The following is a 15024-nucleotide window of genomic DNA, read 5'->3' as shown; positions in this document are numbered from 1 at the left end:
AAAATTTGGATTTAACTTAGGACCAAAGAATTTTCCACAAACTCATCACTTTGTTCTGTTACATACATTGAATTAAACATTTGATTGTGTTTCGTGATATAATGTAATTGTCTAAGTTCTGTATGAATAAATCACTAGTTTAAATGTATATCCAATATATATATTTGAAGTCCACACAGAAAAATAATATGTATGGTAACCATATTGGATCCCATAAAGTCAATTGACATAAAGACTTAAGTAACGTTTCGCATGACGGTTCATTTGTAAAATGTTACATACATATATATATATATATATATATATATAACTGGGCTAACAACCTGTCCCTATTTAAATATCCATTCTATCATTAAGCCAAACAGCTGAACGTGGCCTCAAGTCACTCAAGTCACAAGTCATCATCACAATCTTATCATCAGTCTTTCAAGACTGTTATATATATATATAATCTTATCAACATATATATATATATATATATATATATATATATATATATATATGTATGTATGTAACATTTTACAAATGAACCGTCATGCGAAACGTTACTTAAGTCTTTATGTCAATTGACTTTATGGGATCCAATATGGTTACCATACATTTTACTAGGCTCATTAACTATTATTATATATATATATATATATATATATATATATATATATGTTGATAAGATTCTATATATATATATAACAGTCTTGAAAGACTGATGATAAGATTGTGATGATGACTTGTGACTTGAGTGACTTGAGGCCACGTTCAGCTGTTTGGCTTAATGATAGAATGGATATTTAAATAGGGACAGGTTGTTAGCCCATCGCCTACAAGAGTCTAAAGTTAATGAGCCTAGTAAAATGTTAACCTTTAATTAAGGGCATAAAAACATGTATTACAATACTGCATTGTATTTATTCATTATATGTCAATCGGAACAGATTATAGCATGATTTAACACTTTCCAAATAAGTGGGGTACTCATCTATTGCGTTTTTGATTTAATATCTATGACAATTCGTTTTTTTACCAACCTACTTAACAATAATCTTGTTACAACTAAATATTTACACGAATTATGGTAAAATACAAGAAAGCTTAAATGAAATACTGAAGTCATACTATCTCTGTCTACATAATAATGTTAAACAGAGATAGCACGACAAATACAAAAACATTAATGGTCCTTGTATAATAGGACATTTAATATTTAATATAATTACATAATATTTATGCCTAATACAAAGATTGCATAATAAAACAACGAAATATATTTTACAAAAACACATTACTAACATAAATTTTAAATGCCGGTTTAAAACATAACGATATAACTCTCTATTTACAATGATAATAAATTCGGATATTAAGTCAATATTAAATGTGCAAATGGCCCACATATAATGTCCTTACATTTTTCGGCTACGATTGGTATTTACACAAACCGACTCCTATCTGACACGCTATCATTCAAAGGTCTGTTATATTTCTGGTCAATCTTTCACATTAGCCGTTATATAAGAAAGTTTAGCTCTTATATTAATTATTTATCGCTTGGATTTATAGCTGATTGGCTAGATAAGTTAGAATACTATAAATTGTAATAAAATGGAATACTATTGAAGTTAAATCAATGACGTCATAATATTGTTTTATAAAAATTCGGAGTTATGGAATATACTTGCAAATTTACATTTCACATTAAGGAGAAAAGTGTAATGTTTTTTTCATTAAGGAAGATTTATGACTTATAATGTTCTCATTAAATTGTATGTCCATAATCTTTTGCATTACATTTTCGCTATAATCATCATTTCGCAAAAAGTTACATAATAAATTTAAATATATAATAAAATAAATAATGTATGATAATAACATAATATTGCTATCATGATAAATATATCAAAAAACTGTATGCGAAAGGTGATTATGGCAAAAAAAAATTGGCAGTCACAATATTGACAGACATATACGCCTATGACACTATCCTATAAAAAAGTAAAAATCTGACCATCATACAATATTCATATTCCCTGTTCGAACTATGCACCAATCGCTTGGCAAGCGATTTTGAACCTTAGTACTTTACAAATAAAGTTGGCACTTCTAGTGCTACCATTTGGCACATCACTCAGTTCGTAAGCACAGCCGCAGTCAGTCACAATGTTCCAAATTTGAACACCTCTTGGTTATCTGAAAAAAACAAAAATCAAAATGAAAATTTTGCATTAATCCGTCAATGGATAGAATAGATTTCTTTTCAAAATGGGAAACAAGGTATCACTTATTGACGTCACATCACTAAAATCTCATTAGTGTACTATGTGTAGAAGAAGCGGAGGAACAAACTACACTGCAGCATTTTCACCGGAAGTCAATTTACAAATATAGATCTCTTAAATCTAAATCGTGGACGAATGCACATTGTCTACATATTAAAAAACATGGATGAATGTAAAACTAATATTTATCTATATATCTATTTCAATACAAATATTTTGTCAAATAAATATGATAATGGATTACGATGATGCCTATAGAATGGAAATAGGATATGTGGAGTGTGTAAGTATGATTTCTGGAGTGTGGAAGTACATGTGGAGTGTAGAAGTATTATGTGGAGTGTGAAAGTATGATATGTGGAGTATGAGAGCGTACCTCACCTCTCAACAGAGGCTCCTGGGCGTGAACACGTGCACGAGCGAGTCCCAGCCGCAGTCGGCGAGCTGGCGCGCGCGCAGCGGGCTCCAGTCCAGCCCGTACGTGAACTCCGAGTGGTGGCGGATCGTCTCCAATGGGTCACAGCCGCGTTTTAGGTCCCATATCCTGGAATATAGGGAGGTTACACTATTAATTGACAGATCATAACATATTATAAAGAACTCATATTTTCCCAGTGTCTCAATTCCATCATTAAGCCGAGCAGCTGAATGTGGCCATTCAGTCTTTTCGGGACTATTGGCTCTGTCTACACCGTAAGGGATATAGACGTGACTATATGTATGTATGTATGTATTTGCCCAGTCTGTATGAATTTATTGGTTAATCATGGAAAGTAGTGGACGGATTTTGTTCCTTATTGAAATGTTGAAAAGAAAATTTTCGGAGGAAGGTTTATATACATTAATGCTACCCGTACAAAGCCTGGATCGACGTGTCATCACAATAAATTGACACATGTAGAAAAATTACAGTAAATTTAAATATTATAAACTTGCTTTTCCCGCGACTTCGTCCCCGTGGTTTTTTTTTTCGCAATAAAAAGTAGCCTATGTTCTTCCTCAGGGACAACTCTCTATCTCTGTACCAAAAAATCGGTCCAGTTGTTTAGGCGTGAAAGCGTAACAGACAGAGACATACCAAACCCAAGGCTACCCCTGTGGATGCATTATAGCATTGCTACTTTTACTGTCAAATTGAAATGTTTCCAAAAAACAGAGCTAGAAAATATTATCACTGCATATTGTAAGACAAAGTCTTTTCACACCATCTTTTTCTTATAATACCGTAAGGCGTACGCCGCAGCAATTCAAAACAGGTCATAAGCTCAACGGATTTCTTTGCACGGGATAAGCAAAGCACTGGTTTTCAGCTATAATAACACATACTAATAATAATATACACTTAACGCTCAGTTATTACCGTGTGGTTCCCGGCACCAATACAAAAAAGAATAGGACACTCCATCTCTTTCCCATGGATGTCGTAAAAGGCGACGAAGGGATAGGCTTACAAACTTGGGATTCTTTTTTAGGCGATGGGCGAGCAACCTTTCACTATTTTAATCTCAATTCTATCATTAAGCCAAATAGCTGAACGTGGCCATTCAGTCTTTTCAAGCTTTGTCTACCCCGCAAGGGATACAGACGTGACCATATGTATGTATACGCTCAGTTAATGCCTTACCTTGTTGTGAAGTCGTAAGAAACAGCCGCTATCACTGACGGCGCGTGCGGCGAAAATTGTACTCTTCTTACTGCGCACTCGCAGCCTGTTGAAAGTTTATTACATTAAACAAAATATACGAGCAAAAAATTTCTTTATTACTTACTTTTTTGTACACTTATCGCAAAATTATTTGAGTAACCTTACTAAGTTTTCTCCGTAAGGGATGATGACATAAGCAACTAAAAGTATGGAAGTATGATCCTAACTTTTGAAAAAAGAGAATCGCCTCCTAAATTTCTTAAACCTTATAAGTGTAACAAACACTTTTCTGGAAACCGCATCAAAATCGGTTCAACGATATGCGAGTAATTCGACAAACATACATACATGCACACAGAACCAATGAGGTACATCTTTTTTAAAGGTGGTTAAGAGCGAACTTATTTATTACCTTTAAGCGTAAACATAGGTGATGTGAGTCTTCTTAAATCCCACCCGCGGACTAATCCGTCGGATCCGGCCGTCGCAAGCGCGTGAGTCTCTGTTCTACTCCAATCACATGACAACACCTGAAAAACGTAAGAGAATGTAGGTACAGAAATTGTATATTTAAATAAATAATGTGCCTTGTGTTTTCCCATGGATGTCGTAAAAGGCGACAAGGGGATAAGCTTTTAACTTGTGATTCATCTTGCAGACGATTGGCTAGCAGCCTGTCACTATTTGAATCTCAGTTTGTGGCCTTTCAGTCTTTTCAAGTTTGTTGGCCTTGTCTACCTTGTGTGAAATAAAGACGTGGTTATGAGTAGGCACAAAACACGTAATTAAAATAAATAATTTCTATTGCTCACCTTCCACCCAAAGGTTGACTGGAAGAGATTGCTTTAGCGATAAGTCCGCCTTTGTACCATCTATATCTGCTTTGTGTTCTTTTGTATGTTTTACTCTTATGGTGTAATAAAGAGTTTTATCTATCTACTAGAGGCCGCCCGCGACTTCGTCCGCATGGAAACCCTATCAATCCCGCGGGAACTCTGGGATAAAAAGTAGCCTATGTGTTATTCTGGGTCTTCAGCTACCTACATACCAAATTTCATGGTAATCGGTTCAGTAGTTTTTGCGTGAAAGAGTAACAAACATCCATACATCCATACAAACTTTCGCCTTTATAATAGTAGTAGGATCTATCTTACCTCAGCATCATGAGCCTTGACCACAGCCGCAGGTCTGCTGGCCTCTGTACAAGTCCACAATTTGAGGTGACCATCGCCCGATACCGAGGCGAATGTAGCCGGCGAGTGGGGGGAGAACGCCGCGGTGTAAACAAGTTGGGAGTGACCCGCGAACGTGTTGAGACACGTTTCTGACTCCGGGTCCCACTAGAATGGACAAACACATTCTTATTAAACGCCGCGGTGTGAACCAGTTGGGAATGACCCGCGAACGTGCTGAGACACGTTTCTGACTCCGGGTCCCACTAGAATGGACAAACATATTCTTATAATAGGTGCGAAGGTAGCCGGGATTGGGGGTGAACGCCGCGGTGAAAACCAGATGAGAGTGACCCGCGAACGTGTTGAAACATGTTTCTGACTCCGGGTCCCACTATAATGGATAAAGATATTTTGAGAGTTGCTGTCTATCAAACATTAAAGACGCGAATATAACACTGAGGAAATTGAAAATTCTCCTATATTCCATTAGTTACTGCGCCAACCAGGGATGTGACATTGCTGATAAAAAATCGATTTTTATATAATCGATTTATTTTTTAAGTATGAATAATCGATTAATGAATAATCGATCTTTCTTAAGAAAATAATCGATTTTATTATATTGATAGATTTTTTTCCTAATTTTTCAATTAATGTCAAAATAAACGCCATATACATTATATCAATAGATTTATTCATTAAAAATAAACAACAGAAACAGTAAGTTCTTATATAATCAACACAAATTAAAGTTTTTAACAATCAAGTTTAATAAAAGGAACTTTCAGCAACGAATAATGAATAACATATCAACCGAATGTTGGTAAAATACTGTTCATCGACTAACTCCATCTAGAGAATGATTGATTAAATGAATGCACAGATGGCGTTAATGTAATATTATGGAGCTATGATAGTATTCTTTGGCAGTTCGCGTTCCGGGCTCCAAGCCAGAAGACAAAAACGTAATGTCGGAGTGCATTTATTGCATGATTATAAAAATCGATTATTAATTTAAATAAAATCGCGTGAAAAATCGATTTTAATTTAAAAAAAATCGATTTTTAATCGATTACTTCCATAATCGATTTTTTTTTCACATTCCTAGCGCCAACTGCGCACACCCTGCCCTCCATATAATCACCCGTTCCTTTTACATTATTAGTTATCACGCCATCTATTGAGCAATTTCGTCATTTTCTAGTTATTTTTTCCAATTTGACTGTGGTGTCCCTACTAGCATTCAATAAATGTTCCCTAGGTGTTGAAAGAAATGCAGACATGCGCCGCGCCTAGTACAAGTTACTAGCAATGACGCACTTATACACACTACCAGATAAAACTATTCAATTACTCTCCACGTTTGAATATATTATAGTGCCATTGTTTTTGGTAATTGAGTTTATACAAATAGTTTTCCTTTATCAAAAGTCTTGATCTTTGCTTATTTCAACAGTCTACTAAACTTCGCTATTGTGGGCTCTAAGAACTCGCAATGGCGCAAACCCTACCCTCCATATCATCACCTATTACACTATTAGTAACCACGCCATCTGTTGAGAGCTTTGGACAACTTTTAATTATAGAACTTACCAATTTAACCGTAGTATCCCAACTGGCAGTCAATAAATGTGACCTTGGCCAGTCTACTGAACAAACTTCACTGGTGTGGGCTCTAAGAACTCTCAGAGGGGCCGCACAGCCCGCCCTCCATATGATCACAGCCCCGTCGCCCGCGCCGCATGCCGCAGCGCCATCTGTTGTGCCCGACCATGTCTGTGGATAATAAACAAGTCTATATTACTGATAATGTTCATCACAAAAATAACTGAATAATATAATAGAAAAAATTTAAGAAGCACAAGATTATCAACAGCTCATTGAATTTTTATTTGAATTCTCATCATAGCACAATATTAATTTTGGGTAAAAACCTCAGCTTCCTACTAATTTAGAAGTATGTATTTGCTATTACCATTTATAACTAATATTACTATTTACGGAATTTGTTGTGATAAACATATATGTGATATATGTTTATCTTAATGATTGTAGTACTTCCATATGAAATGCTTCTCCAAAAATTTTGCATTCTATTTTGTTTGCAAAGATGTAATATTCCTGCCTAACACAAGTCTGCCTAGTAAATATTTTTTTTTTTCAAACTCATAAATTATGACATGTATGTCAAAATTCCATTCAAATTCGATATATCCTTCAAGATGTACATTGTATAGAAAAAAAGCAGGTAGGAAAGAAGAATGGCGAACTTCTATACAATTTCAGACCTGGACTTAGGAGTCCCGTTCACGAAAGAAATCTATTGATACTTATAGAACTAATCTAGACAAACAAAAAAGTTAATGGTGTTAATTATATTAAAGTTGGGATTTCAAAAATATTTACACTTGAATGTAACAAGTGAGGTTATTATTTAAATCGTGGTTTTCTATTCGTTATAACATATTGTTGTTTAAAATGAATTTGTAATGAATACATACATAATATGCAAGTCTACTGTTTCTATACGACGAACTTAATCTGCGATAATGGTGGTTAAGTAACTTTTGCAATATGCAATTACTAAACCAATCACTTGCAAATCGAAATCCAGAATGCAATGCTAAATGTTAATATTAAATCAAGAATCGTTGAAGTCCAAAAACACGCGTTAAATCGTCAAATAATTTAAAAACCACTAATAAAACACGATCACAGAAAGTCACGAAAGTAGATTTGAATAGCGATTTGACGTTTGACGTGAATGTATGTAATGACATGACAATTATTGCTTTACGCTGATTGGAGCATACATTATTGAAAAGAAAAAACGTTTAGTTGTGCATGATTTTTGCACTTCAATACGTTTTGTTTTAATTGGTTTTAATAAGATTATGAACTAATTTATCTTAATAATCCCTACTTTTTAAATCACGATTTTGTGGTAATAAATAATACGAATTAAACTCTTTTTATTTAATACATTTTCGTTCGGGCACGCTTTTGTAAATAAATGCGGTCCAGTTTCGCCAATCTTCTTTTAAGATCTTACTTAACACCAATATTTTACTAAAAAAACTTTGCATTACCTATTTGGTGCAAAATCCTTTCTGTCACAGAAATCAAAATAAAACTAAAGTCAATTGTCTATAAATAAAGGCAATTGTTCTATCCTGTTAGTGATGTAAGCAAGTTCACGGCACTGTAGGGCTTCACCGCAAATATCATGTACCGTACAGATTAAAATAGATTATAATTAGCACCACATTATCTTTACTAGTAAACATTTAAGATTCTTTAAGAACCCTACAAAACTTTATATTCACAGAAATTTAAGAAGCAAGCCATTTCTTATTAAACTATTCTGAGTAAAATATAAAACTGAAAAATGTTTTTTAAAGGACAAAAAGACTGTCTTTTTATTGTAACAGACTTATCATTTTCTACAAAGACACCTTTTGATTTCTTATTATACAACTGAAGTTCTAAACAACAGAATCCCATAAGTTTTAACTTGAACTTAACATATTAGTTCAAGTAATTACAAGGTTAGGTTAGGAAATACTAGCAGAATACAATAAAAACAAATCAATATGTTGTCTACCATCTACTTGTCTGTGAATAATGTGATTACTTCCATTGTGTCATGTTAAACCATTTAAATAAGGCTCATCTCTTCTGTAGGTGAAAACCAGTTTATAATTTACAAGCTTTGTTCCACTTTTCAGTCTTTTAGGGGTTAAATTTACGATAGATAAATATAATAACATACAAAATGACTAGCTAGTAACTCTGGTTTAAGCTGGTTGTTGATGAGACCCTTGTTTTTTTGTATAAAACAAGGAACATATACTTACTGAAGAAGAATTAGTGCTTACCACATCAAAAAGTCCATCAGTCCACTCCAACTTCTGCACTTCAACTATTGTACTTCCATCTGGAGCCAGCTCCAAGAAGAATAGTGTTCCTCCTCCGGCAAGGCCGTAATACTGACTAGTAGCGACTGCAAGGGCATCAGGCCTGGTCCGGGAGAACCGCACACTGTACCCATGCCGCCCTGGGGTCAGAAATGTTGGCATGCTGATGGTGTAGCTGTAATAATAGATTTTAAATGTTGTGAATAGTTTGGAAATTCTTAATTGTATACATAAAGAAGGTTTAGCTGATAATTGTATATCTAGTCACTTTTATTATGTTTCCTTCTATAATTCTTATATACATATAATCATGTTTATATCCCGTAGACAGAGCCAACAGACTTCAAAAGACTGATAGGCTATGTTCAGCTGTATGGCTAAGTGATGGTCCTTAATTGCATTTACTTATGCATTACATGATTTCTGGTTAAAATTACATGTTGTACATACTCAATTGGTCAAAAATAGTACATACAGAGCCAACATTCTTAAAAAGACTGATAGGCATGTTCAGCTGTTTGTGAAAAAAATTGTACCTATGTGTAATATACTAAAACAAACAAGTTTTAGCATAATCTTTTTGGTCACTATGGGTATTCACTGATGTGGCTCTTAGATAGATTTTATATTCTGTTCCAATTTCTGTATTAAGTTCAAATGACCATTGACTAATAAACTATAATGTGCACAATAAACAAGCAGCATAAAAGTTAAGAGATAAGAATAATGTATGTTTCATGTGAAGCTCAACAAAAAGATGACTGAAAAAGTAATATGATTCTTCACTTTGTATAATAGAAAAGCTGAGAAGTGACAGATAACTTGGCATAGATTCTAGTTAGAAAATTAGCATTAATCCGGTTACTTTTTGGTAAGTTAAGTAAGGTTAGTTCTTGGTAAGTGTATGTTTACAGGAGTCTTATTGGAATGGCCATCAGTATAAACCAATACTGGTTTTTCGAAATAATAAGAAACTAGATCTCTGTGTATGAGATCTGAGACTATAGAAAAGTAAATACACCTAATAGATTTCTATATTATTATTTCAGAAAAAAATATAGTAGAAGAAGCCTGTAAAAAGAAACTTACAATATTTTTATTATTACATTTCCTGTTGTTTTTACTCTGCGAATAATCCAAGATGAATATCAAATCAAAATAACTTTGACAATTCTAGTTTTAAGGGTTTAATTTATTAGAATTACCTATTATTATCTGATTTTAAAATGTAATAAATGCAACTTAACCTAAACTCGGCAACAATCAAAACAAACGTCAAATCTTTTCTATGACTTTAGTGATGGGAAAATATAATCGATTTGATCGCACGTAACCGACGACTATGCGTCACACCGTCATACGATTGAAATCCTATTAGCCCGCCTACATTTTAAATCCAATTAGCGTATTATTCTATTTTGCCAGAAACCTCACACGTTTCCTACATATAAAAGTGATTTTTCACAGAGCAATTCATTTCTGGTGACCGCCTCAACGATACAAAACATCCATAAATTAAGCATCCAGTACCTATTGAAAAATCCCTTTTCTTCTAGTGTTTTTCAAATTAATTTCTTTTCACTATAGTATAATAATCAAAATGGTAGTCGCTGTTAAAGTATTCAAAAAGACAACCCCTAATGGGAAAGTCACCGTTTACCTTGGCAAGCGTGACTTCATTGATCATGTAGATTACTGTGACCCTGTTGACGGAGTAGTTGTGGTTGACACCGATTACCTGAAAGGAAGAAAAGTTTACAGCCAGGTATAAACAAACTGGTATTAAGTGAAACAGTGCTATCATGGAATGCAGTGAATTGGATTTATCTATTTTTCTTTTGTGCAGCTCGTAACAACGTACCGCTATGGTAGGGAGGAAGATGAAGTGATGGGAGTGAAATTTTCTAAGGAAATGGTCATTGGTCAAGAACAAGTCGTGCCCATGGTCAATGCTAAAATGGAGTTGACACCAGTACAGGAAAAGTTACTGAAGAAGCTTGGACCAAATGCCTTTCCATTTACTTTCAATTTCCCGGAGATGGCACCAAGCTCGGTAATTATTTTGCAAGAAATATAAAATTTTTGTATCATCAAATTTTATAAAAGTAGGTATTTATTAAATAAACTTAACCAATAGGTAACTTTGCAACCCGCGGAAGAAGATCAGGGGAAACCAATGGGCGTTGACTATTGCGTGCGCACATACGTGGCTGAAAATGAAGATCAAAAGAGCCACAAGCGCAGTTCCGTCACTCTTGCAATCAAGAAGGTACTACGACTTCTAAATCTGATTTGTGACATAAGTATTAAACCTCGCATTATTAGCGTTACTTTAAATGTATTCTTATTTTTATAGCTGCAACATGCTCCAGCTACACGTGGGCGACGTCTTCCAAGCTCTCTTGTTAGCAAGGGTTTCACTTTCAGCAATGGCAAAATAAATCTCGAGGTTACTCTTGACAGAGAGATCTACTACCATGGCGAGAAGATTGCTGCTAATGTTATTATATCCAACAATTCGCGTAAATCTGTACGCAATATTCGCTGCATGGTTGTACAGCATGTGGAAATTACTATGATCAACTCACAGTTCAGCCGTCACGTGGCTTCTTTGGAAAGCCGTGAAGGTTGCCCTATTACTCCTGGAGCAAGTTTGTCCAAAACTTTCTATTTGGTACCTCTGGCACGCAGCAATAAGGACATTCGTGGTATGTATAAAAAATATATCTTTACCAAATTAGTCTTTGATAGTCTTGAATTCTAAGCTTGACTTAAAAACTTCAAAAATAGTTTTGAAAAGTTCAAATTCTTCATTTCTGCTAAGTAGGTTATCTTTGCTTTGGTAAAGTTACGTTACATGATCTAATAATACATTTTTATTTATTGTAATATGCAAATTCCTTCTCATTATTCAAATCAGGTGTGGCCTTGGATGGACATCTGAAGGAAGACGATGTCAACTTGGCAAGCTCGACTTTGGTATCTGAGGGAAAATGCCCTGCTGATGCCATTGGTATCGTGGTGTCTTACTCTGTACGCGTGAAGCTGAACTGTGGTACTCTTGGTGGAGAACTCGTTACGGATGTACCTTTCAAACTTCTTCATCCAGCTGAAGGTATGATTTTGAACTAATGTCTCAATAACCAATTTTTGACCGTTTCTGACAAAAAATTGCTACTGACGCAGTGTGAACAATTAAAAAATTAGTCCGAAAGTCAAATATTGATTTACGATACCAATTTCATCATTTTTTTTATATCTAGGCACTATTGAACGCCAGCGTTTCAATGCCATGAAGAAAATGCAGTCAATTGAGAGACACCGCTACGAAAACTCATTGTACGCCAACGAAGAAGAGGATAATATTGTGTTTGAAGACTTCGCTCGTCTTAGGATGAACGAGCCTGAATAAACATATGACGTGAGAAATAACAAAAAAAAAAAGAAAAACTCTAAAAATATAAACAATCAAAATATGAAAATAAAGTAAAGTAATAAAAATAACCAAGTCGTTGAATACCTATGTATAATGTGCTTACACTTTGTATTTTAAAAAAATATATTTATTTTGTTTTCAATGTAATCTTATTTTTAAAAATTATGTATATTTCAACTATTTACGATGATATTGCAAAATTTAAACTCACCTTGATCATGTATTCCAAAAGTAAATTCAAATAAAATTAACTTCACCGGAAATACTTGTTTCAATCACTGTCCTATGCAAATTTTGTCCTTACCACTAGAACGACCTGTGCACCACTGACAATTTCTATTTGAAAGTCAGCTATCAAATCCTTTTTGCATAAATTATTATCCTTAAGAAATAGGGTCGGGGTTGTCCACGCCCAAAACTATTGCACCCTTCTTGCTGAATAGGTAATGCACCAGCTTTAATTGTTATAAGACATTGCAACTTCGATCGAAAAAAAAATGTGTTAGCACGCAGATTATCATATATATAAATTTAAGAAGAAGTAATAACTAAAAAAATTGCCTTGATAGAAACAAGCAACTCAAGAAATATGAAATGAGACTGTTATAATATAGTTCTGCAATTATGTATTGCGATAAAAAAAATATTTAAAAAAAGTTAAAAACCTTATTTTTAAATTAAATCATACAATTGCAGGAGTGTGCCCTGGTGACTGGCAGCATAACAAATCCTTGAGCCAGATAGTTTCCAGCCCTCAGGTCATGAGATTGTCTCAATCGGTTGATGGTCAAATAGGCCCCAAGATCCTAGTTCCCTCCACAAAAAGTTCAAACTGGGTCATCAAAAATCTCTTTTATCAACCATTACACAGTTTTCTCTATCTACGCATTACACCCATCCATATCATTAACAATTCATTCAATTATATAATCACGTTTAGATATATATAGGGTAGACAAAGCCAGCAGTCTTGTTGAAAGGCTGACAGTCCAAATTCAGCTGTTAGGCTTATTGATAGAATTGAGATCAAATAGTGACAGGTTGTGAGTCCATCGCCTTTGAAAAGAATCCCAAGTTAATTAGCCAATCCCCTAGTCGCCTTTACGACATCTATGGAAAAAAGATAGAGTGGTCCTATTTTTTTTATATCGATGTCGAGAACTACACGGCACATCATTAACAAACCCCTAATTCACAATACCCCGCAAGACTATATCAGAAAAAAAATATAAATTAATCCATCCATGAGTCCATACTCAGCGCCTCAAAAAATTTATCTGACCAATAAATTACTCAAAAAATTATCTGCCTTCTATGGAGTAGGCTGATATTTTTTTTCATATCATAGGTATTTAAAACTTCAAATTTCAGCCTAATCTGTATAATTTCTATCTAATCGTGTACTGCAGCCATTTAATCCAGAATAAAATGATGTAATTATAAATATAAATTACACTGATTGAGTTAGCCTCGAAGTAAGTTCGAAACTTGTGTTACGAGATACTAACTTAACGATACTATATTTTATAACAAATAGGTACTTATATAGATAAACATCCAAGACCCATGCCAATCAGAAAAAGTTCTTTCAGTTTCACTATGACATTCGTCACTTAGACATATTTTATGAACTTAAATTTATGTTTTAATATCTATTTAGTCTTAATTTTGATCAGACCTAGACCTAGTCATATAAGAATGTTCATTAAATAAATCGATTTATTATTAAGAATTATTAAGTCACTTCACTAGAGGTAGATGCATAGGTCGATCCATTAATGAACAATACAAATTGAAATAATACCTACAACTACAAGGTAGGTACCTACCCAAGCAAAAGCTTTTAAAAACTCTACTCCTAGTCCTTCGGTGAACTTTTATTTTACTTGGTGATGATTAATATTCCTGGGAAGTCTTAATGTAAAACAATGTAAAGTAAGTAGTTTTAAGTAAGTCTGAATGTGGATGAAGCGAAGGAAGTAGGTATGCAGAGATCGTGGCCAGTGGAAAGAGGTAGTCTCTGCCTACCGCTCCGGGAAAGAGGCGTCATTATTATGTATGTATGTAAGTCCTTCTTCACCCGATTTACTAATCGCTATTATATTCAGGTCATTCGATTAAGTGGTATAAAAAAGGACGTAAGTACGATCTTAAATTTTAAATTTGTAAAACGTTTGTAAATCACGTGTATAGGTACCTACTAATTGCTTTGTAAAATATCACTATGACATCTTCAACTATAAAGGGGTTTCGACCGACCTCGAAACATTTCCTCACCAAGCTAAAATATTTTCTCATCTTTTCAAAACCAGTCTTGTAAGTTTTGGACAATGGACTAGAAGACACCAATGTCCTTCCTCTAGGATAGGGTTGAAGGAACCAGTTTGACCACTTCCTTGGGAAAGGACAGCAGATGAATGACCCTTTATTTGCATGCGTTTTTTGCAATCGCAAGTTGCTTGCGTTGTGTTGTGACTCACGGACTTGTAGGATGTGCAACATGATTGTTTTAAGAAACATGTCTCAACATGTTTTTAATTTCTTATTATGAAAAACATATTACTATTTTGAATTTTTA

General features: G+C 34.2%; 2 protein-coding genes across 4 annotated transcripts; one reads left to right on the top strand and one right to left on the bottom strand.

Annotated features, from left to right (window-relative positions):
- Positions 1–1347: 1347 nt before the first annotated feature.
- LOC106130177 (peroxisomal targeting signal 2 receptor) lies at positions 1348–10716 on the bottom strand. Of its 3 annotated transcripts, none has more exons than XM_060945247.1 (8): positions 10671–10716; positions 8972–9185; positions 6687–6869; positions 5073–5258; positions 4331–4448; positions 3898–3982; positions 2650–2817; positions 1348–2184 (listed from the first exon to the last, which is right to left on the bottom strand). In XM_060945247.1, exons 1-7 carry the CDS (start codon positions 10688–10690, stop codon positions 2658–2660), a joined length of 966 nt encoding a protein of 321 aa, XP_060801230.1. In that variant the 5' UTR covers positions 10691–10716; the 3' UTR covers positions 1348–2184; positions 2650–2657. The 3 variants fall into 3 exon arrangements, with proteins under 3 accessions (XP_060801230.1, XP_060801229.1, XP_060801231.1); XM_060945246.1 differs by having other exon boundaries at positions 2655–2817; XM_060945248.1 differs by lacking the exon at positions 10671–10716 and adding an exon at positions 10100–10278 and having other exon boundaries at positions 2655–2817.
- Positions 10611–12422, top strand: LOC106130178 (arrestin homolog). The gene is made up of 6 exons (XM_013328953.2): positions 10611–10775; positions 10857–11063; positions 11148–11279; positions 11367–11718; positions 11931–12125; positions 12274–12422. Exons 1-6 carry the CDS (start codon positions 10611–10613, stop codon positions 12420–12422), a joined length of 1200 nt encoding a protein of 399 aa, XP_013184407.1.
- The last annotated feature ends 2602 nt before the right edge of the window (positions 12423–15024 follow it).

Source organism: Amyelois transitella, chromosome 7 (genome assembly GCF_032362555.1).
Source record: "Amyelois transitella isolate CPQ chromosome 7, ilAmyTran1.1, whole genome shotgun sequence".
Lineage (NCBI taxonomy): Eukaryota > Metazoa > Arthropoda > Insecta > Lepidoptera > Pyralidae > Amyelois > Amyelois transitella.
Note: the sequence above shows the minus strand (reverse complement) of the source record. Positions and strands in the feature narration are given on the sequence as shown.

Coding starts and splice junctions, on each gene's coding strand:
- LOC106130177 (XM_060945247.1), bottom strand. CDS start 10,690: ATGAAGTCACGCTTGCCAAG. Junction 6,870..8,971: donor CTGATGGACTTTTTGATGTG/GTAAGCACTAAT, acceptor TATTATCCACAG/ACATGGTCGGGCACAACAGA. Junction 4,449..5,072: donor TCAAGGCTCATGATGCTGAG/GTAAGATAGATC, acceptor TACGTTTTTCAG/GTGTTGTCATGTGATTGGAG.
- LOC106130178 (XM_013328953.2), top strand. CDS start 10,611: ATGGTAGTCGCTGTTAAAGTATTCAAAAAGACAACCCCTAATGGGAAA. Junction 10,776..10,856: donor GAAGAAAAGTTTACAGCCAG/GTATAAACAAAC, acceptor TCTTTTGTGCAG/CTCGTAACAACGTACCGCTA. Junction 11,280..11,366: donor TCACTCTTGCAATCAAGAAG/GTACTACGACTT, acceptor TTATTTTTATAG/CTGCAACATGCTCCAGCTAC.